The 27,644-nt window shown below is 34.3% G+C and overlaps 1 protein-coding gene across 1 annotated transcript; it reads left to right on the forward strand.

Moving 5' to 3' along the window:
- Positions 1–3,797: 3,797 nt before the first annotated feature.
- Positions 3,798–4,250, forward strand: LOC114757827 (uncharacterized). Its single transcript, XM_028946930.1, has one exon. The coding sequence runs from the start codon at positions 3,798–3,800 to the stop codon at positions 4,248–4,250; it is 453 nt and encodes a 150-aa protein (XP_028802763.1).
- The last annotated feature ends 23,394 nt before the right edge of the window (positions 4,251–27,644 follow it).

The raw sequence follows: 27,644 nt of genomic DNA on the forward strand, positions 1-27,644 counted from the left end.
AAAATTATGAAATAATAAGGAAAGTTTTCTTTACTGAGATATAATTCATGGTGAGCTAATATAAGAATTATGAGATACTAGAATTTTTCAGCTATCAGATAAAATAAACTAATATTATATTAAAACTCAGTGGACAGTTAGAACAAGCAGGGTGGTAAAATTTTCTAAGATTAACAAGGACACATGTCACGCCTGAATTGGCCAAGAAAAGGGAAAAAAGGAAAATCAAAAGAAAAAGGACAATAAAATAATAAATCAAGTTAGATTAAAATCTAATTAGGGAAAAGTAAAGATGATTATGGTTAACTCATCTTTCATAAGATCTTGAAACATGGCAAACATGGTTCATTGGATGGCTAGGATTCAACCGTCTACCTTTGAAAAGTCAAAAGTTTCTAGAAGGGTAATTAGCCAAGTTAATTAAGGAATTAAGAGAGTTAACCTTGATTAAAGCCTAATTAATCTTAATGGATAAGAAGAGGTGACATATGCTCTAGTGACTCACCATCCAAGTGTCAACATATTAAGCTACATAGCCTAAGATTTGTACATGTGGAAAGAGGTAAAAAATGGAAGGCCAAGATTAAGTCTTATGCAAGAAGGACATGTGTGGAATTAATGAAAATATGAAGCCTATAAATATCCCCCCACATGTTCACTTCATGCAAGACCTTTCAAGTAGGGAATCTCTTGCAAAATTTCATTTAGAGAGAGAAAGAGAAGAGTTTTAGTGAGAGGAAATCATTTGGAAGCAAGATAAGCTTCTACAACTCTTCTATTTCAAGTTATAATGGTTGTATGTTGGTTTTATACTATTTTGATGATGATGGAAAGTCATTTTCCTAAGGGAAAGTGCTACCCAAATTTTATTAAAATGATAGGAAATGGTTTGGATGACGTATGGTTAAGATTAAGCATGGTTAAAGGTTAAGGATTAAGTGATTACATGTTAGTTTTGTTGAAAATCCTTTTCCCTATGATTATTTATGGAGTTCAGTCAAATCAAGTTAGTAGGGTAGGAATTAGATTTTCATAAAACTAATTTGATAATTGAATTCTACATGAAAAATTATGTAGGAAAGACCCAAGAAAGTTCAAGAATCAAAGCTAGAAAAATCAACCCTAAAAACTAAGAAAAAGGGGTTTAAGGGGTTATGTTTAGCTGTGAAGTTGCAATGATACTTAATATTGTGTCATTGGTTGCCTATAGGCTATACACAACAAAAGGGCAAAGATCTAGTCAAGAGGAAAGAGTTCAAAAAGGAAGGAAGCATTCAAGGTAGCTTTGCAATCCATTATATTAGAGTGTCACCTTGCTTTGTATGATTATGGCTATGTGTCTTGCTAACTTCTTATGCTATGAGGTGGATGAGAATGTTATGTTATATAATGTTGCCTCCATGCAATTTATGCCTTGGCTTATACTATGTTGAGTGCTATGAATGCTTATCATGATATGTCCTTGCCATAGTATGAACATAAAGTTAAAATATGCATGCATGCAGCTTAATTTGCAATGTATTATGTTGATAGTGCCTGCAATTACTACTAAGATTCTCTAAGAATCTTACCATAATATTTAAACAAATCCCAGGGCCTTCAACATCCAAGGGCAACGGAAGGGAGTTGGCTCTTACTTGAAGAGGTAGTAAGCCATGGTAACTTTATATGGCTTTGAACCTTTCTATTTTAGAAGAATGTAATATTAAGCATGCTTAAAGTTTCCAATAGTATGACTAAGGTTAGAAGTATACAAGCATGATTAGAAATAGCTAATATAGCTAATGAGATTATGTTATGATGGTAAATAGTCAATTAAGTTAAGTTACCCTTCCAGGGGGTTAAAATGTCAACTAAAATGGACCAAAGTTTGACCCACGACCATTTGAGCAAATGAGTGAGTTAGATGATGAAATTTGGTGAGCAAAGAGATATGATTTTTCTCTTTGAAATGAAGATAGTTTTCCTGATTTCGATAACCAAGCAGAAAGTTATGCCTTTCTAAAATTAGGCAAGGTAAAAATCCAAAGATGACGAAATAAACAGTAAGGTTTTCAAAGAAAAATGGGCTTAAATTTCAAGACAACTAGTCTAGAAACTATTTTTCTTCAAAATTTTATCCAAAGAGCTTTCCATAGAACTTAGAATCACTTGATTTTGATTTTTGTACAATTAGTTATGAATTTTGAAATTTAGCAAAGATTTCAATGAAATGTGAATAGTGCGCAAAAGCATTCTGTGACCTCAAGTCGTGACCTGAACTGAGAAAATGAAAAAATTTCAAATTTTTAAGCCTTTTCTCACACTTAAGGGTCATAAAAATTTTCAAATGTGATTTTTCATAACTTGTAGTCTTCAAAAGTGATTCCAAATGCTTTCACAAGGTAAGTTAATTGGTATAAACTTAAGATGTTACAACAAGCATGATTAGAAATAGCTAATATAGCTAATAAGAGTATGTTATGATGGAATGGGCAATTAAGTTAAGTTACCCTTCCAGGGGCTAAAATGTCAACTAAAATGGATCAAAGTTTAACCCGCGACCATTTGAGCAAACGAGTGAGTTAGGTTATGAAATTTGGAAAGTAAAGAAATCTAATTTTTCTCTTTAAAATGAGGGGTAGCTTGCCTGATTCTGATAACCGAGCAGAAAGTTATGTCTTTTCAAAGTTAGGTAAAGGCAAGGTAAAAATCCAAAGATGACCAAATAAACAGTAAGGTTTTCAAAAAAAACTGAGCTTGAATTTAAAGGCAACTAGTCCAGAAACTATTTTTCTCAAAAGTTTATCCAAAGAGCTTTCTATAGAACTTAAAATCACTCAATTTTGATTTTTCTACAATTAGTTATGAATTTTTAAAGTTGACAAAGATTTTAGTGAAATGTGAATAGTATGCAGAAGCATTCTATGACTTGAGGTCGTAACCTGAGAAGTTGAGGTCACAACCTGGAGGCAAAACTACCTCTGTGACCTCAAGTCACGACCTGGAAGCACTAAGTCATGTCTGGACTGGGAAAATGAAAAATTTTCAAATTTTTAAGCCTTTTCTCATACTTAAGGGTCATATAAAGTTTCAAACGTGATTTTTCATAACTTGTAGTCTTCAAAAGTGATTCCAAATGCTTCTGCAAGGCAAGTTAATTGGTATAAACTTAAGGTGTTACACCTCACTTATCAAAAAGTAAAGGCAAAGCACCAAAAGCCATCAGGATCCTCGCAACCATTGAGTATTCTGGAATGGAAATGGGAAAGCATTTCTATGGATTTTGTAATGGGACTACCTCATACGTCATCAGGTTATGATGCGATCTAGGTGATTGTGGATTGCCCAACGAAGTCAACTCTTTTTTTGGCCACCAAGGAGAATACTGACCAGAAAAGTTGGCGCGGATATACGTCTGGGAAGTTTTAAGGTTGCACGGAGTGCTTGAAACGATTGTCTCTGATAGGGACCTGAGATTTCTCTCTAGATTTTGGAAAGCATTACAGGAAGCCATGGACACTAAGCTGAGTTTCAGTATAGCTTATCACCCTCAAACTGATGGGCAAACAGAACGTACGATACAAACATTAGAGGATATGCTAAGAGCTTGTGTCCTAGATTTCAAAGGGAACTGGTATGAACACTTACCATTAGTAGAGTTCGCCCATAACAACAGTTATCATTCCGGTATCCAGATGGCTCCTTATGAAGCTTTGTATGGGAGAAAATATAAATCCCCATTATGTTGGACCGAATTAGGAGAAAGGAAGATATTTGGTCCTGACTTGGTAGAGCAAACCCCATAACAAATAAAGATGATCCGCCAGAGGTTGCTTACAGCACAAAGTAGACAGAAGAGTTACGCCAACGTACAGAGAAGGCCTCTAGAGTTTGAGGTTAGAGATCATGTTTTTTTGAAAGTTTCTCTAACTACGAGTGTAGGGAGATTAATCAAGGCCTGTAAATTGGCATCAAAGTTTATTGGACCTTTCCAATTTTTGTCAAGATTTGGCCCAGTAGCTTACAATTTGGCCCTACCCCCTAATCTGAGCCAGATTCATGACGTCTTCCATGTCTCTCAGTTGAAGAAGTATCAGCCAGATCCCTCGTATGTCTTGAAATATAAAGACATAGAGCTGCGAGATAACCTCACCTTTGAGGTGAAACTAATGAAAATGATAGACCGGCAAATTAAGCAGCTGTGGAATAAAACTATTTTGCTGGTTAAAGTCATCTCGAGGGATCTAACTCAAGAAGAAGTTACATAGGAAAAGGAGGATGACATGAAGGCCAGATACCTAGAATTGTTTAATTAAGGTATGCTTTTAAATTTCGAGGACGAAATTTATTTAAAGGGAGAAGGAATTGTCATATCCCAAAAATTTTCACCTAGCTATAAGGGATTAAAAATTGGGATTAGGGTCAATGAAGGAACTAGACAGGAAGACTGAATAACTTTTGATGTGAAACCCCGATAAAGTCCGGGTTGGCCTTTTAGTAATGATCGGTCTAGGAAGGACAAAACGGGAAAATTTGAGAAACATTCTAAAAAATTCCCAAAAAAATGGGAAAAGTATAAATTAGAAGTTTTGGAAATTTAGTTGAGATCTGAAAGGTAAATTTATGGTGAAAGCAAATTATTATGGAATTTCCCGTAAAAGGAGGTTTTCTAGATATTATTGGGAAATTGAAGGAAATAATTATTTTAAGTAGTTGGAGGCCTCAATAAACTTGGGAGAAAGATGGATAATTTATCTAAATATTTATTTGAATTTAGAAAATTAGTTTTGGGCCTTGGAAGCTCAGGAATAAATTTTAGGGAACTTATTTTCCCATAGAGACACCGATAAAGTCCTAATCAGAGAAAATTCAAAACAAATACCTAGAGGTGGCAAAAAATTTTGAAATTTTTCAGATCATTTTCCCATATTAAAAGGTAAATAATCATGGAGAGAAACGAATATTTGGAGGTTTGGAAAAATTATGGAATGTTACTAGTGAATAGTAACTGATAAAGTTTCAAATTGGTTTGAGATAGCGATTTGGTTTGTGGGCCAGCTTTTTAGACCAGACCAAACCATTTGTGGGACCCACATTGAGCCTAATAAGGGCCCAATTTTGTGCCATTTCCAAGTCCCTCTATTTTTATCAAAATAAATATGAAATTAAGGGATATTTGTGTGAAATAATCTAGATTAAGGCCACTTGTGATGATCTGATTATTTTGGCACTTCATGACTGCGACATACACCCTTGAGGTGTCCCAAATTTTGGCCAATTAAGGGAGGGGAGGGGCAGATCAGATTTTCTATAAATATCCCCTCCTAAAATACAAAAAAAATGTTGGAAAATAAAAAAAAACAAGGGGAGGTTCTATTACTTTGTTTTCAGCACTCATCAACCAAAAATCTTAAGGGTTTTAGACAAGGAATCATTCAACTTGCACCAAGAAAATATTAAGGTATGCTTATGCCTTCCTATTCCTAAGTTTTAAGCTTGGCTAGTTGAGGTTTTTAGCTTGAAAAATTAAGGAAAATGCTGCCAAAATTTTGTTGGGCTTGGTGATACTTGGGAAAGGATAGAAACCTTAATAATCAAGTGGAATAAGGAAGATTAAGTGGTGTATGGAGAGATTTTTGGATGAAATCAAAGTTAGGGTTTAAGGGGAGGAATTTCGATCAGCACTGTTCATGCAGGAGCTGATTGTTTTAGCTTGATTTGATGATTCCAATGGCTTTAAAACATGTTTTTGTGTAGGGATATGTTGTTGGAAAGTGTTTAAAATCATTGGAATCAAAAATAGAATTTTTGAAAATAAATACCCCTTATTCGTCTAGAATTTTCATGGGGGAGGAGTTTGAATTTTAAAAATCTGATTGTACCATTGGATTCCTCATGAAAAATTTTGTAGGATTGAGCAATGAGGTTATTGATTCTAAAGGAGGAATCATATGATTAAAAATCAAAGAAAAAGGGGAAATTATTGAGTTTAAAGTTTAAGAATTGTAATTTAGTGATTAGTGATTAATGTGGCCTATGTTTATGCTTGGTTTAATAGGCATTGTGAGGAGGAACCAAGAGGAAGCTTTATTCTTGAAGTAATCAATTGGACAAGTATTAAAAAGGTAGCTTTGAATTATAATTTGATTGTTAATCTTGCTTGTTTAATGTGATTTGTTGTTTGCTTGAATGGAGGAACTTGTGTTGTGGCATGGATTGGTTGAACAACATTGATTTAGGCTTTGGCCAAATGTGTTGAATTATGCCATTGTGGAAATGCTGATATTCCTCTTTTATCATGGGATTATACATGATTTTATGTGGTTGATTATGCCTTGAGGTATGATAACATGTCACATGATAACTTGCTTGATTTGCATGATAATTGTAATTCAAATGCTACTGAGATTTCATAGAAATCTCATTCCCCTATGTTAAATTATGTCTCATTTAGGAAGTGGCTCAACCATGGATCAAGGCAAGGAATTGGTGTTGGGATAGAAGAGCTTTGTGAATGTCATATTGTTTTGGAATATTATGTGATGTATTATCTAACTTTATGCCAAGTTTGTAGTGGATTATAGATGATATTATGATATAATTATGTTTATATGACATGCTCAAATGCTAGAATTCTGAATGGTGTAATGTTAAAATAGTGTAGGAAAAAGGAAAAAGAGAAAAGAAATAAAAGAAATAGAGTTAGGGGATAAAAACTCCCTAAAAGAGGCCAAACTTGTGGCACAAGAAATAATGAGTAGTTGTTGGAATTTGGGCATGAACTTTTATAGACTTATAGATATAATTTTTATCTTTAAATCAAGTGGTAAACCATCAAATTTGGAATTTTGTGCTAAGAGTTATGCCCTTCCAAAGTTGGGGAAAAAAATACTAAAAATTGAAAAATTGACCATATGAATAGTGCATCTTGTCAATTTTTCTGGTGCAGTTTTGGATGGAACTGAGCCCAATGATTTTTTCCCTCTATAGAACTCTTAGCAAGCTTCGTGTGAAAATTAGAACCTCCTCGTTTTGATTTTTCTAGAATTAGTTATGAATTTTCAAAGTTAGCCTATTTTCGGATGAACAGTGTACAAATAGAATTAAAGGTAACATTTTAAAGTTGAAGATTTTCATCTGGAAACACTGCGAAACACATTATAATGGTTCCAATTGATGTATAATGGGTTGTAAAGAGAGGTGTGACAATTTGACTCCTCATAATACTTGGGAATTATTAGAGAAAATGGCTAACAACAACCAACAATTTAGCACAAGGGATACTCAATCTGTTAATGAGATCTTGAGGTCAAGATCTAGTAACTTTGATTCTCAATTTGCTACCTTGTCAGAAAAAATGGACAAGAGAATGACTAGGATAGAGCAGCTCTTGTCAAGTAAGCAATATGGTGCTGTTGGAATATCACATGACTTGGTAGCTCCCTGTTGTGACTTTTTGTGGTTCTATGATGTATTGGACTGAATCTTGCCCTTCTCAATTTGAAGAAGTAGTAGCTATGTACTAGTAAAGATCAAATCAATATCAACAGAGAAACCCCTTCTCCAACACTTATAATAAGGGATGGAAGGACTATCCAATCTTAGATGGGGAGGAGGAAAGAATAACAAAGAAAGGTTTTTGCAAAACAAGTTCCAACAATGTTAACATTCTGAACAACCTATAGTTCCCTCCCAAACTACTCAAGAAGTTGGTAATTCAAGAAGTGATGATATGGCTCTCTTGCTAAAAAGCATGAACAGCATGGAAGCTAATATTAGGATGGGGATGTTGTCACACATTACTTTTAAACCACATTATATCTCAATTAGAATCACTTGGAACCATTTCCTATGACCTTAGGTTGGAAAAATATAAAATTTAAAATTCATTAAACTCGGGTTACTATTTATATAACCCTAATCAAGGCTAAATTTTGAAAAAATCATAATTAATTCTAAAAAATTGAAATGAGGTGGTTCCAAGTTTTATTTAAAATCTCTTAATGTAATATTTAGAGGAAAAATACTATCTGGTAAAAATCCTCATCAATTAATCCCATAATTAATGCAAAGTGGTACTGTTCATATGATAATTTTCTAATTTTTCAAAATTTATGCCTAATTTTGGATAGGCATAACTTTTTGTACAAAACTCTAAATTTGATGAAATACCACTTATTTTAAAGATAAAAATATGATGTATATATATAATTCTACCAAGTTTTAGCCAGAATATCAACGATTTAATCAGAATTTCATTGGTGTGAACATGAGGTATTATTAGGGTTATTTTATCCCTTTTTCAATGTTTTTTCTTACTTTTCTCCTCTTTTAACCTCGTAAGACCATTTCATTCTCATATCACATGCTAAAACATAATTTCTTAATCAAATATCCACATGTATAGCATCTTTGGTCATTATTACAATAATCCGATATAATTCACATAAATTTAAAGGGCAACAAGGTCAGTTTTCTCCCAAGATAATTTCCTTGCTGATAAGCCTCATTATTTGTATTTATTTCTAGTCCTAAAATTATGCTTTTGCCATTTATATTTGCATATTTTGGGCATAATTAGCTTTCATTGTACATAAGAAATGGTTAAGGGAGTTGTAAGGTTTTGTTTGTGTTTTTGCATGATTTTATGTGATTTTATTTGTGTGTACTTTAAATCCTTGTTTGGTGTGAATTTCTGGGAGCTTTACTAGCATTTTCACATTTTGTCTGAGGCATGATGGCATGTCACAGAAGGTGCTACGGTGGATTTGCAAAAGAACTTTCGATAATAGGCGCCAAGACGGATAATAGAAAGTGCCACGACGGATGCAATTTAATGGAGAGCTTAGAATCACTAATTGAAATGACACTGTTTTGGCTTGGTGCCACAACGGATAATAGAAGGCGTCACAGCAGATGACAAAAATTTTCAAATTTAAATACAAAAGTCGCATACTTGTCCAGGGGAACAGTTCATTCAATTCTCCCACCTCCAGATTGTCGGTTCTCTTGTTTTCTCTGCCTTCTTCCAATTCTCTCCTCTATTTTCGCCCAAATCCTTCACCTTCCACTGATTCTTCATGGATCTTCTATTGATTCTTGCTGATTCTATTACAAATCAAGGCATGAGTGGCTGAATTCTCAAGTTCTCCTAGCAATGAAGCTAACATGAGTTCATGGAGCTAAATAGGGAGTCTTTTCAGATCTGATTTCCACTTTCTATTTTAAGATTCAATTGTATTAGTTGAACAATTGTGATTAGAATGAGAGTTGTGTGATTAGATTTATATTTCTTGGAATTTAGATCTAGTTGACTATTTGGCAGTGAATTTGTGTCCTTTGATTCAATTGAATAAAGGATTCCAAATTTGATTGAATGATTTTGATGATTCACACTTTTGGTCATCCTTAAAGAATTGCAATTTACTTCTCAAATATTCTTGTCAATTGATTTTCCTTCTCTACAGATCAAGACAATGAATCTAGTAAGATAGTTGTTATTGACTTGTGGATTAGAGAGATTTGAACAATGAAAGAAGGATAAGTTGCTAAGGGAACTATCATTTCTTATCTGAATCTCTTTTGCATTTTAGAACCTTTATTGTTACCTTTTGTTTTGAATTTGTTCTCACTTAGATTTTCCATTTTGAAACTCAATCTTTTACCTTGGTAACTTGATAATTAAAGTGAATTGTTAAGAATTAAACTACAACTTAGGGCTCCTTGAGAAAAATGACTTAGATAGTGCCTTACTTGCTGCATTTCCCTATTATAATTTTGATTACCTAGCGATAGGGTTCATTAAATGGCACCGTTGCCAGGGAGCCTTACTTGTTAAGGTTCTTAGCAATTCACTGGTTTGCCAAGAAAAAAAAAAGAGATAGAAAACCTAAAACCAAATAAAAAGTAGCATTAGTGTTTTTTGAGTTGTTTCTGCATTTTTATCACTTTGTGCATTGTTGTTGAATTGCTTCCTTTATTGTTGCATTTGATTCCTTTTTGTGGGTTGTCAAGGATTTATAACAATTTGGTTAGCTGTGAATTGTTTGAATTCTTGCTGTAGCAACTTTTTTCATTGATTGATCTTTCATTAAATCTAATGATAGTTTATTGTTTTTATGCTTTTGAAATCTTCTTTTAGTAGGAAAACTAATATCACTATGTTAAGGGTTTAATTTGCAAGATTGGTGGTGTGAGAAGTATTAAAAAGCTGCTGAATTTCATTTATCAGAAGAAAGCGCCATGGCAGATCTCCTAATGTGCCGCAACTCCTTTGACAAAAGTGATTCAGTGACAAGAGCTGTGGTGGATTTCATCAAGCATTGCGACACCTATGCAAATTTGGCTTAGGAGTTGTCTCTGTAATAGGAGCCGTGGCAAATTTGAGAATCTGTCACGGCTGATTACACATACTTCCCTCTTAACTTATTGGCTTTTCTCTGATCCTTTTCCTTTGTCTATTTGTTTTTTTTTTTGGCATTTATTTCTTTAGTCTTTCCTGTTGTTACCTAGTTGCATGTCTAAGGATAAGACCCTTTTACCTTTGGATTAGGAAATTAATAGAACTCTTAGGCAAATCAAGAAAACCAAACAAACAACCAATTCTAGCAAGCAACCTCTATTGAGTGAACCCTTTCCTCAAGTTGAATCTTGCTCTCTTGTTGAACGTGAATCTACTTCAGGAGGGTTTGTAAACAATCATTTTGTAATGGATAAAGATAATAACAATGCTCAAAATGAGAGAGGTAATGCTGCAAATAGACCTCAAAATGAAAGACAAGCTGAAAATGTTCTTCATAATGCTAACCCTCAATTGAATAGAGATGGGGATAATAGGAGCATTAGAGAAATTAATAACTCAAGTGTCAACTGTGATCCATGTAGTTTATATATAACTTTGAAGCTGATTTTGAGCTTAAGGGTACCTTGATTAATACTTTACCAAGATTTCTTGGTCTTGTAGGCATCTTCAAAACATGCATGCTGTTTGTTCCTCTATGAAGCCTCAAGGTGCTCAATTAGATGATATGCTAAGGAGGGCTTTCCATTTCACACTGGAGGGAAATGCCAAAGAGTGGTTATAAAGTCTCCCTCAACACTTCACAACACTTACATGGAAACAACTTAAGAAAGCCCTTTTGGAGAAGTATTTTCCTACATCAAGGACATCCAAATTGAGAAAGGCTATCTATAGAGTTCAACAAGATAGTAGAGAGACCTTGTATGAGTATTGGACTCGATTTCTCGCCATGCTCTCTAAATGTCCAATTCATCAAATTAGCAAGTCTAATCTGGTCCAATATTTCTATGAGGGCTTGCTATCTCATCACAAGAACACAATAGATGCTGCAGCCTATAGTTCATTATTTGATTTGACTCCTCACAATACTTGGGAATTATTGGAGAAGATGGCGAACAAAAACCTACAATTCAGCACAAGGGATAATCAATCTGTTAGTGAGATTTTGAGGTCAAGTACTAATAATTTTGACTCTCAAATTACTGCCTTATCAGAAAAGATGGACAAGAGAATGACCAGGATGGAGCAACTCTTATCAAGTAAACAATGTGGTGTTGTTGGAACATCACAAGCCTTGTGGCTCCCTCTTATGACTTATGTGGTTCCATGATATATTGGACTGAATCTTATCCTTCTCAATTTGAAGAAGTGTCAGCCATATATCAACAAAGACCCAATCAATATTAGTAAAGGAACCCCTTCTCTAACACTTATAATGAGGGATGGAAAGATCACCCCAATTTTAGATGGGGAGGAGGAGAAAATAGCCAGGAGAGGTTCATGCAGAATAAGTTCCAGCAACATTAGCATCCCAAGCAAGCTATAGTTCCTACCCAAACTGCTCAAGAAGTTAGTAACTCAAGGAATGATGATATGGCTCTCTTGTTGAAAAACATGAACACTATGAATGCTAACATCAGTGCTATGGCATCTCAAATAGACAGAATTGACAAGCATACTACTGCATCTGATGCAAGGATGGCTGCTATGGAGAATAGGATTGAACAATCAGAGACAAAGGCTTCAAACTTGTCTAGCTTTGTTACCCAACTTTCAAATAATTTTACTAGTTTCCAAGCAAAAACAAGTGGAGCTTTACCTTCCAATACTGTGATTAATCCTAAGTCATTGAATGCCATAAATTTGAGAAGTGGAAGGAAAGTGACATTCAATGAAAATGATGAAGAATCTAACTTAGAGGAAGCTCAATACACTAGAGGGAACTGTAGCATCCCAGCTTTTGGGCCTAGAAGTACCTAAAATAGCCTAAATTGGATAGGCTACCAGACCCCTTTTGAGCAGAAGTCCCAAAGATTGGAAAGGAAGTTAAAGCAGTTTTAGGGACTAAACTGCAAAGTGAAAGTTTTAAGGGGCTAAAGTGTAATCAAAGTTAGAGGCTCCAGTAAAGTCTCAAAGGCCCAGAGAGAGAAAAGAAGCTAGATACAGGCTAAAGTTTAAATTAGAAACCTCAAAGAGAGGATTATGTGAAGCTAAGTCTAAGCAGGGACTAAACCGTAAATTCAGAAAGTGATGACCAACAGGGGTAAAAATAGAAGAGTATACAGAGAATTCCAAGAAAATTCCAAAAGAATTGGAAATAATATTCTAAGGCTCTTTTGTGAAGAAAAAAAGATGAAAATAGCCCTGAGGCAGCTTAAATGGAATTTATGAGGTTATAGCCGGTAAAAAGTATACTGTTTGAGGTAATTATTTGAAATAGCAAGAGACCTCAAAAATGTATAAAAAAATGAGATTAAATGGTTGAAAGGATGTACTAATTTATAAAATTAGTTTTGTAATCAAAAGGCCAGTGGAGTGGCTTTAATAAAATAAAAAGCCGGTTATGTCAATAAAAGGGCATTTTAGTAAATGAATTTTTATGCAAGGCTTAAAGGAAGTGTTATGGCCTAAGAAAATTCATAGATACTCTATAGAATTAAAGAGAATTTATGAAGTAGACAGAAGAATTTTCTGAGCTTCGGAAGGCCATAAAGAAAGCTGAAGAAACATGGGCCAAGTAAATTCAGAGGAAACTTAAGGATTAAGTTTTGATCCAACGGCTAGGATCTAATCCCCCTTCTCCTCCACCACATTTGTGACACTTGAAACCTTCTAGAAGGATGAGATAAGGATGATACAAGAAGATGATGCAATGATGATGTAAAAGTCAACTTAAAGTTCCAAGATTGCCCTTACTCTTTCTATTAGCCACCAAGAGCATCTTGGTCCATTCAAGCCAAAGTTTTGGCTATAAATACCCCACCTTGGAAGAAAATTTTGGAAGCTATTTGTAGAGGGAAAATTATAACAAAATTTAGAGAGAAAAACGTAGGGTGAAGGTCAAGAAGAAGGAACAAGATTCAAGCTTCAAGATCAAGGTATGTGATGATTATAGCATCTGATTTGATGCCTATTTCAAATAAGTTACTCTTTGTGTCTGATTTTGAAATTTGGCATGATTAAAGTACACTCTGTAAGCTTTAAATCCATGGGTAGAACACTTTATTTGGGTATGTGTACGATTTATGGTGATTTTTCAAAGTTAGGGTTTGAAATCTGGAAACAGTGTTTAACCTTCGGAAGAGTGTTGAATTCCGTACAATCTGGAACTGTTCAGTATAGAATTGGTTCTTGAAACTATTTTTCCTTTAAATAGAACTTAAGGATATTTCAGTGAGACTTAGAACCACTCTATTTTGATTTTTCTAGAATTAATTATGAATTTTCAAAGTTGAGCAAAAATTCTAGAATTTTTGCGTGAACAGTACTCGCGAAGCAAAATTTTCATATTTGATCTTTTTGAATCTAAGACTATCTAAAGTGGTCCTAATTGACAAGAAATGGATCTTAAGAATGGAAAATGATGAGATTTATGTTAGAAAAGCTAGAAAGAAAATCCTAAAATTAAGAGAAAGAGGTTAAGTTCAAGAGAGATAGTCTTGAACATTATGTAATCTCTTGGTCCTAATAGATTGTATGATCATTATGACTATGTTTAGGACCTTGGAACATCCATGAGGATGTTTGATGATGTTAACCGAATGTCCACATGGTTGGAAAGTCAAGGGAGTCAAAGGAAAAGTAAGGGGAAAGCTTGAGGTGCAAGGTAGTGAACTTACCTATTGTCAATACTTGATGTTGTATGCTTGTGTGTTGTTGTGTACATGTTATTTGAATATTTTAATGTGACATGTTTTAGCTGCTGTAGTTGCTATTTATGATGAATAGATTATGTCTCCATGGCCATGCATCAAGAAGTTAGCTTTGAGCATGCTAATATGTCACTAATTAACAAGAGAATAAACAAGTTGCCTGTAGTGCATTAGCATCCATCTAGCATGATTAATATGGTATTGTTTACTACTGAGATTTTCCCGAATCTCACCCCCTTCCTAACCAACCATTTAGGTCAATCATTGATGGGCAATAATGGCATGAGAAGCAAGGAGAAGAAAGTGGAGAATTGTTCATGTTAATGGATGATATTATTATTCAATATGTAATTCTCCTATTATATAATTTATGTTGTGGATGCCTATGATGCCATGTAATTAATTATAATATTTATGATATGAATGAAAGTGTATGAGCATGAATGGGAAAGATTAAACCCACGTTATGTATACCGAAGAAATAAAAAGAATTAAAGTAAAGAGATGTTAAAGGATAAAACGTAGGACATGAAACAGTGAGTTTGTAGCTCCAGTTTAACCTATCAAACGAATGAGTTAAGTCACGAGATTTGGCAGACTCATATTACACATCCAAAGCTTTAAAATGAGAAGTAGATCACATCAATTGAATGTGTACACAAGAAGATATGAATTTCCAAATTTGAGGCATAGAATCTGGAAGTTTCCGATTTTATGTAATGAACAGTAATATTTATTGACTAAACTATACATATTGGGCAAAGATAAGTCCAATTGGATATTTTTTCCTTAAAGAGCATCAAAATAGCTTTCTGTAAAATTTTAGAACATCTCAATATGATTTTTATGAAATTAGTTATGAATTTTTGAAGTTGGGCCTGTAATCTAGAAATTAAACAGTAAATAGTAACTCAAGTAATTATGTTGAAATTTTAAATCCGCGGGCTTGTGTCATGATCTGCTTGAACCATAACGCTTACGAATGCATGCTATGAGGGGTTAAAGGCAGGACATTTTAGGAACTCTGTTCAAAAAATAAACCAGCAATTTTGGAATCTGAAAGCTCAAAGGAGAAACAACTTTTGCATAGAAGGAAAAAAGCTTGATCTAGAAGTGTAACTATTGAAGGTTGCACAACTCAAGCTCGCCCTTCAAAGAAGTCCATAAAGCACCATTAGGAGAGAAATTGGAGCAACCTTCTTCAAGAATTTTAGAGCCTAACAAGGATAAGGAGAAGATGGAGCAAGATCAAGCTAAAGATTCTCACATGAACAAACTGGGAAGTAAAGGAAAAGAGGTAAGCTTGAAAGATCTACCTTTCCCTAGAGCTTTTATGTTTGGAGAGAAGGTTGTAAGAGAAAATCAAAATAAAGAAGTTTTAGCTTTCTTTAGTAAGATAGAAATTAATGTTCCTTTGTTGGACTTATTGAAGAAAGTTCATGATTATGCGAAATTTTTGAAAGACATTTGCACTAACAAAAGGAAATTTAAAACTAATGAATTGGTACAAGTTGGCCCTAATGTTTTAGCTCTTTTTAAAGCTCAATTACCTGTGAAATGCCAAGATCCAGGAGCTTTCTCTATCCCTTGCCAAATCGGTAAATTTCATATCTCTAAAGCTTTACTGGATTTCGGTGCTGCTATTAATGTGATGCCAAGTTCTGTTTACTATGCTTTGGGAGTTGAAATCATGAAACCCACAAGTGTCTTAGTGCAACTAGCTGAAAAGTGTATTAGGAATCCCAAGTGAATCTTGAAACATCCTACCTTTAACCCCTCAGGGCATGTGTTTGGAAGCATTATGGTTCAAGAAATTCACAAAATAAGCCCGTAGATTGAACTTTGTGATTGGTTTTCGGGTTATTGTTTACTGGTTAAATTCCAGATTTCTAGTCTAACTTTGAGCAATCATAACTCTTATCACACACATCTGTTTTCAGTGATCTACCACTTGTTTTAAAGCTCAAGGTGTGTACCTTAATCATGCCAAATTCTATGGGCAGAGTCAGTCATTTATCATACTTCTATTCTATCACTAATTTGTTGCTCAATTAAGGATAGCTTATCCCCTAACTTCCACTAACAATTCATGATTAGGACTTTCCATATATAATACCATTCCATTCATACACTAACCATTCCCATACATTATCATAACTAATTACACAAGCCAACGTCATCATCTCCTTGACTTCTTTGGGTTCCACGTTGTTCTCTTACATAATGTATATCAATTCATGTATAAACACATCCTAGATTACCAATAACCCAAGCATAAATATTATTGTTCAGCCTTGAATTCAATTAAACCCCTTTTTCCTTGATTTTTGACATAATTATTTTCTCTTTATTTCTATCAATCTCTTGGGCCATTTTTACACAATTTTTTTATATAGAATCCAAATATCAAATAAGATTTTACAAAATCACATTCCTCCCCCTTCAATTCGCTTTGGCTGAATAGGTTGGAATTAGGTTCCAAAATTTTCATTTTTGATTCCAATGATTTTAAACACTTTTTCTTGGTATATTCTCACACAAAAACATATTCTTAACTCATTAGAACCATCAAATTAAGCTAAAACAATTTTTAGCCACATGAACTTCAAGTGACTGAATAAGCCCTTTTATTCCCTAACTTTGATTTTCTTCTAAAATTCAATCCATACATCGTCACACCTTACTATCAGATCCAATTAGGTTTTAATTAAAACTATTTTAGACCACATTGGATGGTCTTGGGCTCAAAAATCCATGAAAAATGCTGATTTTCGGATTTTTACTGTTCATCAGGTAAAAATCCAATTTTCTAGCCCAACTTCAAAAATTCATATCTTAATCTAGAAAAATCGAAATAGAGTGGTTCAAAATTCTATAAAAATAAATTTTAATGATATTTCAGGAAAAAATAGTCTTGTGAACCAATTCCATTGGAAAAAGCATCAGGTTTTTGTGAAAGTCACCTCTGTCCATTTGGCAAAAATCCTTTTTCCAGATTCTGAACCTTAACTTTGAAAAATTATTAAAAATCGTGTAGTTGGCCATTTTTAACGTGCTACCTATTGATTTGGAGCTCGAGACGTGAAATTTAAGTATACCAAATTTCATGAACAAATTCGTTTGGTAACTTACTAAAACATGGCTCTAATTTGGTATCCTGCTTAGGGATTACAGCACCAACCATAGATACTTATACATAACCAAATACAAATATTTTCTCATGGCTCATCACCATATTAATCCTTAGATTTGCAGCCTCCCTTTTGATGATTCAGTCTCTAAAATGTTAAGTTACATATGGGGGATGAGATTTCAATGAAATCCCAGTAGCAAGATCAATCAACCAAAACATTAATATGCATCAATTACAAGCATTCCAACCTTTTGCTATTAATAGAGAACTACTTTACCTTATACATGTAGCATTCTAACATGCAATAGCCAAAGCACATAAAGCAAGGAATATAGCTACACAATCATTATCATCATCATCATCATTTAGTTTAACCACATAATAGCATATGAAATTGCTTAGCAATCAATGCAACACTCAACATTAAGGTCAATTAAATCTTACTACCTTGATCCAATGCTCTTTGATTTTCTTGTTCTTCTTTCTTGCTTCCACAAATGCCAAACCCTAACATGGAAATCCACAAAAGGGTAGCAAGAATCATCAACCATTCCCATAAAAACCAACAACATAAATCAAGGACATCTTTTGTCCCTTAAAGCATCCACCTTTGTTCTTTAATTTTTGAGTTTGTTTCCTTCAATCCTAAAAATTCCCTCTTGACTCATTCCTACACAATTTTTCATGTAGATTACAAATATCTACTTAGATTTAACAAAATAAGATTTCTTCTTTCAGTTTCAGCTTAGCTGAACCACTATGGTTCACTTTTCAAAAATTACAACTTTAATTCTATGGCTTCTAACACTTGTTCTTTAGGTTTACCCTACACTATTTTCCATTTTGAACACAATGGAAGCCTAAAAAATTTGAAAAAAAACATATCCTAGGGTCCAGATCTTGCTTTGGCCGAAACAGTTCTCATGCAACATAACAAAGCAAACACTTCAAAATCAACCTACAAACTCTTGTAACCACTAGGATCTATCATGCTTTGAGGTGTTCTAGCAAGATTTAATAACCAAAATTCCCTCCCTTCTTTATATTTATTTCATCTAGCACAATAAAAGGGAAAGAACCAGAATTTTCAACCATCAAAAACAAGAGAATCAAGCAAGGAACAACATAGAATCAACTACCAACCTTAACTCCAAGCTTACTTGATCCAAGATGGTTGTTTTCTTCTTGTTTCCACTTCAAGCTCACTCCTTTCTCTCTTGATCTCTCCTTGGATGAAATATAGATCTAAAAATGGGGGAGGAAGACCTCACTTAATGCTCCCAAAATATCTCATCTACCCACATTAATGAGATGCCAAGTGTCAAGTGCCTACTCCTTCTTGAATTTTCCCTCTTAATTAACTTAAATCACAATGTAATTAAATTTCAAAGTCAAGATCCTCTCCATTGGTAGCTTGACACTTGGAAAGCTTTAATTACCATCCATTGAAGGCTTGACAAGTGGCAACTTATGGGCCAAACAAAATGTAAGACTCTGATTAACACTTTATCGGTGCACTTTTACTCCGAGTTTAGCTTCTTTTCTATAATTATAGTACTCTGGCCTCTGCAATTATTTTCTATCAGATTCATAAATTATTCTCAAATTTAATTTCCCAATAGTTAAATAAAAAAAGAAAACTATTTTCCTTCTCTTTAGTGATTTTTCCTCTTTTCAAAGGAATTGGAAAAAATCTTGGATACTTGATGATCTTCTTTTAATTTCATAATCTCTTATAATTCCTTGGGATATCATAGGAATTTTCTTGGGATTTTATTCTCCTTAAAAATATTTATTTGGAATTTTCCAAATAAAAGACCTTAAACTAGCTTAAATTGCCCTTAAATTCCTTTGTAATTTCTCTAAGGGTAATTTGGTCATAAAACTAATTTTATAATCTTATATAATTCTCAAAGAACATTGTCCTTATTTTTCTTAATTTTTTGAGACTTGGAAATATTTTTCCATAATTATTCTTGACCAATTTTCCTTAATTAGTCAAACTTTTCATAATTGGCTTGGAAAACTATAATAATTATTTTTCACCAAAATTCTTCTATTTCTCTTGGTCATTTTTTACCCTTAATTATTTAGGAATATTTCTTATTCTTAATTGCCATATCACTGGATGTGACATACATCAACCAAGCAAGCTATTCCAAGTTCTAAATCATGATTTCTATCCTTTCCTAACCATGCTTCATCAATTCAAAAATCTAGACAGCATGAACCTTAGGGATTTTGCCACTAAATTTCACTTGAAACCAACTAGAGACATAGTCAAAATAAAGCTTAAATATACCTTAATTAATCCTCGATTCTTGCTTGATGACTTTTGCTATAAATCTGCATCTCCCCCTATAAGGTGCTAAAATAAATGCTTTCACCTCCAAGGCTTGGGAATAATTTTCTAAACTTAAATAAATCCTTAAATAATTTTCTCATATTTTTCAGAATTATTGAGGTTTCTATATATTTAAAATAATTGTTTCAAGCTAATTTTTCACTATTTTTTTTCCGAAAAACCTCTGTTTACCAAAAATTCTATAATAATGTATTTTCATGCCATTTCCACATTTAAGGCCTCAAATAGGGTTCTAAAATCTCTAATTTATCTTTTTACCATTTATCAAAAATTTTCTAGAAGTTTTCTTCAATTTTTCTATTTTGCCCTTCCTAGACTAATAATTTCAAAAATATCAGTCTGGACAAGAGTCAGAGCTTAACTCAAAAGTTGTTCCATCTCTAAGTCTACTTTACAATTTGACCCTCTTTCTAATTTATTATTCATATTTTTAGGATCAAATTTGACAGGATGTGACAACCGGAGGAATAAAATCTAAAATTGAGTAGTGTAGTTTTGAAAATTCGTATGTTACATGAATTTTGAGTAGTATAGTTTTGAAAATTCATGCATTAAAGGGGGTTCTGTTAATCTATCATTAAAGGGCGTTTCTTATTAGTTTTATGGCGTGCTTTGAACTTTACCGCTTCAACCCATTTGATATGTTTCACTTAGTTGATATTGGTTTTATTGTTTTTTCTTTCCTAGTTTACTTTTTTTTTTCATGCAAAAGAGGGCATAGCCCGCCCCAAAAAAAAAAACAGAAATTAAAACATGGGAGAATTTAATCCCAAACACTCATCTAAAGCCGAGGTCTGCAGCGCAACTGCAGTGGACAAGAAGCAAAGATGGAACACCTAGAGAAGCCTTCCTTAGCAAAGGCATCTGCAAGTTGATTTTGACTCCAAGAGTGCGGCATTCATTTCTGAATTTGCATGAATAGCTGACTAGCAGTAGGATAATTTCGTAATCACATTTAAAGCATCAGACTCAAGAATGACTCTCCTACAACCCAGGTCCTAAGTGAGCTCAAGTCTTTTCGGAATTGCCCACTGTTCAGCTTCAAAAGGAGTCGAAATACCAAGCTTACCAGAAAATTCCATAATCTAAGAACCTGTATGATCCCCAAGAACACCTCCACAGCTTAAAATATTGTTAGATCTTGACATAGCCCCATCAACATTTCATTTAACCTGATTTGATGGTGGTGGTTGCACTATTGAGGAGGGTTTATGGTTGGGTTTTAGGGGTTAGGGTTAGGAATAAGCAATCTATTAGCAAACCTTGTGTATCCAGTCGTACCTACTCAATTTAGGTCATGCTTGAGCCTGACCCAAAAATGGGACTAATTGGGTGGGGCAAGGGCGGGCTTCGATATTCAAAGTAATAGCACCCTAATCATATTATATATATATATATATAAACTTTAATTATATCTTATAAATATTATTGTGAATTTCAAATGTATTTCATAATTTCATACCTTAAAATATTTCAAAATAAGCCTACATTTTTTATGTTAAAATATAAAACATAATGTAAGCTAAAATTGGTACAGTTTAAATGTTTATCACCTATATATTGAGGTTATCCATGTATTTACGGTGAATCTACTTATATTGGTCAAATAAACTATGATATATAGATCATATTGTATTTAAAAATATATACTTAAAAATTACCTTATGTGCATGAATGTTAAATATGAAAATAATGAATTAAAATTACCTCTCTTATTAACTCCTAAGGCTTTAACTAAAACATCACAAAGATTTAGTTGTGAATATCCCTACCCACAGTTTGAGACTTGTAGGCCCAATGGCTTGGCTCAAAGTTCAATCAATTTGGTTAAATTAATAAGTAATAGTCGAATAATAATCAATGTGGTTAAATTAATGAGTAATAGTTGCATAATACACTCATAATTATTTGGGAAAAAAAAAAAAGAGCTCTCAATTCACTGCAGTAGTAAACAAATAAATCAACAAAAATTTGATATTATGAAAGAGTGCAAGCAATAAAAAAGGACAATTTTTCAAGCCAAAATTAAAAGGAATAATGGTTGAAAACCATTATTATAATATATATAATTATATATTTTTTTCTATGTAAGGCCAAATAGACAAGGCAGTATACCATGGCCGTTACCCAACCTTGCTCATATGTTGGTTTATGGTAGTTATATGATAGTTTGATGATGATGGGAAGTCATTTTCCTAAGAGGAAGTGCTGCCTAAATCTTATCAAAATGATGGGGAATAATTTTACAAAGATAGAACATCAATTCAAAATTAAGAGAAAATGGTTAGGTTCAAGAAGATTAGTCTTGAACTTTATATAATTTCTTAGTCCTAATGAATTGTATGACCGACGTCATTATGTTTAGGACCTTGAAACATCCAAGAGGATGTTTGATGATGTTGACCAAAAGCCCTTGTGGTTGGAAAGTCAAGGGAATCAAAGAAAAGCAAGAAGAAAGCTTGAGGTGCAAGGTAGTGAACTTACCTTTTATGTGCTTGATGTGGTATGCTCATGTGTTGGTTTGTATTTGTTGTTTGAATGATGTTGTGACATGATGATTGTTGTTAGAAATGCTGTTTCTAATATGTTCCAATGGCCATGTATTTTTATACCAAGTATAAAGCATGATGGCATGTCATTAGTTAATTAAAGTTTATGAAAAACTACATACCATACACTAGCATTCATCTTGTGCATGTATGTGGTAATGTTTGCTACTGAGATTCTCCCGAATCTCACCCCTCCCTAACCAACCATTTAGGTCAATCAACAATGGGCAATAATGGCATGAGAAGCAAGAAGAAGTAAGCAGAGAATTATTCTTGTTCATGGATGAGACTGTTGATGAATGTATAATTCTACTATTTTGTAAACTATGTTATGGATGCCAATGATGCCATATATTTAATTCTAATGTTTATGGCATGAATAGAAATGTATGAGAATGAATGGGAAAGAGTAAGCCCAATTTATGTATGCCAAAGAAATAGAAAGAATTAAAGTAAAACGAGGTTAAGGGATAAAACGTAGGTCATGAAGCAGTGACTTTGTAGCTTCAGTTTGACCTATCAAATGAATGAGTTAAGCCACAAAATTTGGGAGATTCATAGTACACTTCCCAAGCTTTAAAATGAGAGGTAGATCATGTTAATTGGATGTGTACATAAGGAGATACGATTTTTCAAATTTAAGACAGAATCTGGAAGCTCCAAATTTTACCAAATCAACAGTAATATTTATTGATTAAACTATACGAATTGGGTAAAGATAACTCCAATTGGATTCTTTCCTTAAAGAGATTTCAAAGAGCTTTCTATAGAATTTTAGAACACCTCAATACGATTTTTATGGAATTAGTTATGAATTTTTGAAGTTGGGCATGTAATCTGAAAGTTAAATAGTAAATAGTAACCTGAGTAATTATGTTGAAATTTTAATACACAGGCTTATGTTGTGATCCACTTGAATCATAATCCTTTTAAACACGTACTTTGAGGGGTTAAAGGTAGGATGTTTTATTTTGGTATCAGAGCAAAGGTTCTAGCAATTGTTTAAACAGAACAGATGCTCTGGTAATGGTTTTGACAAAGGTATAAGTAGCATATTGGTTCAAGCAAAGCCCAGTATGAGAGAAAACCTAAATTAGAAAAGTAACAGGTTACTAGGATTCGTCCAACTGAGGTTAAGAAATTGAGGTGTTTTGTCCAAGGGAAATGGACATAGAAAAGAAGTATGAAATGACAGAGAGTAACCTGAGCAATAGGTAGTCGCTGCTAAGAGACTCTCCCTTAGGAGAGGAATGGTTGGGCTGAGCGAGCTTGACTAGAGAATGTGAAAGACGTCCCCTGAGGGTAATGGCTGAGAGTATGGTAAGCCAAGAAGGGGTAGGAGTCTAGACCCTAATAGGAAAGTAGGATGACAACCTAAGCCTCAGGTGATTGATTAAAGGTGCCTGACTGGAATACCACACAGCGGAAATGTTTTAATGATCAATGCATGCTGTGTGATATGGTCACTTTATGATTAGTATATGACCATAGAAACGAATGGCTAAGGGTATAGTGAGGTAGTCAGAGGTATGAGTCAATGCCCTAACAAGGGAACTGAATGTCAACCTAAACCCTAAGTAATCGATGTAACCTTGATAGAGGCAAGGTAATCGGACAAGTTGTTTGAGGTTTGTTCAAATCCCTGAATAGAGGTAAAAATCTCTAAGGGATAGTAAACCAAGAGGAACAGAGATTAGATGATAATGAATGAAGAGTCAATGATGACCTAGGTACCTGAGCTAGATACCACACAACAAGGTGATTAAATATTCACTGTGTGATGTGATGAGGGTATGGTGATTAATACCTGACCAAATGAATAATTGGTCAGGAGATAAATAAAGTTATAAAAAGTAAAGTCAGGCAGGACCCCTCTTGAGGATAGAGATGAGAGGAAATGAATAAGACTATGATAGTGAATGGTTGTATTAGGAACTGATGCATAGAGAAAGATAAGCAAGTTCCTGATGATACCTAGAACTCGATGATGCTTAGATAGATGATAATGTTAGGGACTAAATAGTATTCTTTTATGTCCCTAAGGCATCTGAGAGTGTGCAACCATGGCACTCAAGCCATTAAGGAATCTAAGAGATGAGATTCTTATAGATAGATGTCACTGCCTATACGATTGAATAATCTAGCAGAGAGGCTCCTTGTAATGGGGATATGGTATTCGAGGAATGTACCCTAGCAGAGATTGTATAGAAGGGAAGTCTTGACCATAAAGGACCTCTCTAAGATTGGGAAGTAGTTCTCCGAATTAGAGTGACGCTGCTCTAATAAGAGTAAGCTAGAATGAAAGGGAAAGTAAGTGGTTGAGTTGATGATACCCCAATTAGAGCAATCGATCCCCCTACAAGAAAAGTAGAAGCAGCCGAGGCAAGGCATGGGACGGACCTTACCCCAGAGAGAGAGTGAAACTGGTTAAGCCAATAGAAGCGCGAGATGCAAACAGATACTCCTTAAGCTTAACAGGGTATTACGAAATACTAAAGGATAATAAGAATATGATGATATAAGTCCTCTCCCAATGCTGTCTGAGTTGTTAAGAGACACCAAGGACTGTAGAGTCTTAAGACAAGGATGGCTGGCATTGATACAATGGTAAGTAAATGGGCTCTAAAGATGAGCTAGTGCCTAGGGATTTGAAAGGCACAAAGAAAGGAAAGTGGCCTAAGGAATTTAAAAGTAAGGGCTAAGGAAATATGAAAAGGCTAAGAATTCCAAGAATTGACAGAAAGGATTGAGTAAGCCTTAAGAAGACAATACTAATATTTGTGATTAGTCTTGGAGAATAATCAGCAAGTTACCAATTGAGTGGAGGTGACTTATTTTATTACTCACTCCTGTGATCTAAAGTCTCCCAAGGATGGGAAATTGGCTTGAGTCGAGGGAGATTCCAGGGTCACAGTGGATCCTGAAGAGGCTTATGGTAAAGCGTAGTAGCTTTCGAGGTCATGGTAGACCAAGCCTAAGAGAAAGTGGCTGAGCCATAAGAGCAAAAGTATAGTATCTCGTTGGGAAGACTATGACCAGGGATGAGTTTAAGATACTGGAATCTCCTTCAATGGTGGACTAATACAGAGATAGTACCCTTGACTTGTTCCAGACACCTTTATTGTTGATTAGACTGAGCTCAATTCTGTTCCAGTCAATGAAGGAAAGAAAGAAGACATGCCCTTAAAGTAAAGAGGAATGACAGGGTATACCAAAAAGAATAGATAAAGACAGTATTAAAAAAACCAAAAATGCCATGGTATAGTAAAATATCATGAAGACAGGTACACTGTCGTGGTATTATTATAAAGAATAAGTCTAAAGTATAGGAAGAAGGTGAGCAGTGGTGACAAAATACTTAGAAGCAAAGGCCATGCTCATGTAAGTGACAGAAAAGTATAGAGCAACAACTTATGTAAGTATGAATTCCAGAATTGAGACCTGGCAACGAGGTATGATGTTAAGGCACAACGTTGAATATGTGTGCCTAAGGAATGAAAGACAAGCGTAAGAACACGAAAAGCATTGGTGTAAATGCCCAAGGGCATAAGAACTTATGAGATTAAGTGAAAGTTCATGAGATTAAAGTATGAAACCTAAGGCTAAAAGCTTGGTCAAGAAAGCAAAACGTAGAATCTACAGGCCGAAAGTGAGAGCCAACGAACATTCTCCCTAAGAAACCTCCGAGGAAAAGCAAAGGTTGAGGTTTAATCTTAAAATTTTGAGGATGAAATTTTTATAAGAGGGGGAGAAATGTAACCCCCCAAATTTTGACTCATAGATACAAGTAATAGCACAAGGAAAGGATTATTACTAAGTCTAATACCACGAAAGTCCCGGGGATCCCTCAGAAGGAAAAGGAGATTTTCCAAGGGCAAATATGTAAAAGAATAGTGTTCGGGGATTAAAGAACGAGGAACTGGAAACAACTAAGGGCTAGAGGTTATGCCAAAAACTTGCAAGAGATGGTTCCCAAGGTTAGGCAAAAGGAGGGACCAAATTGCAAAGAAAAGATTCATAAGCCAAGTAGGGACCTAATTGTAAATAATAAAAGTTCTGGTTGGCCAATGCTCAGAGTTAGCAAAAAGGACCCAAATGACTTAGAAAAATTCCAGCAAAATTGGAATAGGATCCCAGAGCCGATTTAACGCTAGAAATGATGGAAATGCCCTGAAGTCATTCCAGGGTTTTGGACAATTTGAGATAGTAACTTAAATCATATTATTTAAGTTATGAGACGGCCTCAAATAATCAGGAAAACTAGGGAACAGTAGTTGAGGAATTTACACAGATTGTAAAATTAATTCCGTCCCAAAAATTGATAAGGTTAGCTTTAATTAAATTTAAAGCCTATTTATACCCTATCCGGGAAAATTCAAAATAGCAGTTTAGAGTTTGACTTTTGACCTGAGAAAAATTAGAGGAATTTCCCGTAATGAAAGGGAAAGAATAAAACCCAGAGACAGATCAACGAAGTTACTAGCTGATAGAAAGAATTCAAAAAAGGTAACCCCGATTAAGTATTATTTAATAATATTTCTAGGAAAAGGAGAAAGAAAATATCTAAAGACTATTATGACGGCGCTAAGTCATCATGGTGAGTCACCAAATGCAATCATGACACCTACGAGTCATCATGCTGAGTATGTAGAAGATATTTATGGACAGCATAAAAATCAAAATGCAGTACAGGAATATTTTAGACAAACCTTTGTCTACCCATTATAGTAAAATCTCTATGTGTGACTCAGTAAGGTTAAGTAGCCTGTCAGTAGAGTTAACTATTTTCATTTATGCTCCTCTAAGATGGCGCCATATATGTACCTTTTATTGGCCAGAATTTTAAGAAGAAGTTGTCCCGGTGGTACAGGGTAAGTCAGGACCCAAAAAGTATCCGATATGGTGCAAGATTGCCTTAATAGGTGGAGAAATAATTAAGGAAATATTTTTGCACGAATTTTCCATTTATTTCCTCCCTATTTTAATACCAAGTTGATGAATAGGCATGAAAAGAATTCTTCAAGTTGTTAGAAGAATGTAGAGCAATCAAGAAGAGTGTAGAAGAACCTAGAGGGAACTAGAAATCTCTAGAAGCATCTACAAGCTTCTTAAAGTCATGACTCACCAAGACACTTGTCATCTTCTTAGGCTATGTTGCTTAAGATGTGTACACATGGAAGGGTGGTTGAATGGAGGGCTAAGATGACCTCTTATTTCAAGAAGGGCATGTGTGGCATTATGAAAAGTATAAAGTCTATAAATACCCCTACCCATAGTTCATTTTCAAGATCATTTTAAGAGGGAAAACTCTTGCAAAATCAAAACTAGAGAGCGAAAGAGAAGAATTCTAGAAAAGGGAAGTGACTTGGAACCAAGGTAAGGCTTCCAAACTTCTCTATGTTGGTTTATGGTAGTTATATGATAGTTTGATGATGATGGGAAG

The sequence above is a fragment of the Neltuma alba genome, unplaced genomic scaffold, assembly GCF_004799145.2.
Source record: "Neltuma alba isolate B1F8T4 unplaced genomic scaffold, ASM479914v2 tig00010654_pilon, whole genome shotgun sequence".
Lineage (NCBI taxonomy): Eukaryota > Viridiplantae > Streptophyta > Magnoliopsida > Fabales > Fabaceae > Neltuma > Neltuma alba.

What these genes read in the sequence shown, in the direction of transcription:
- LOC114757827 (XM_028946930.1), top strand. Translation starts at nt 3,798, where the DNA reads ATGATCCGCCAGAGGTTGCTTACAGCACAAAGTAGACAGAAGAGTTAC.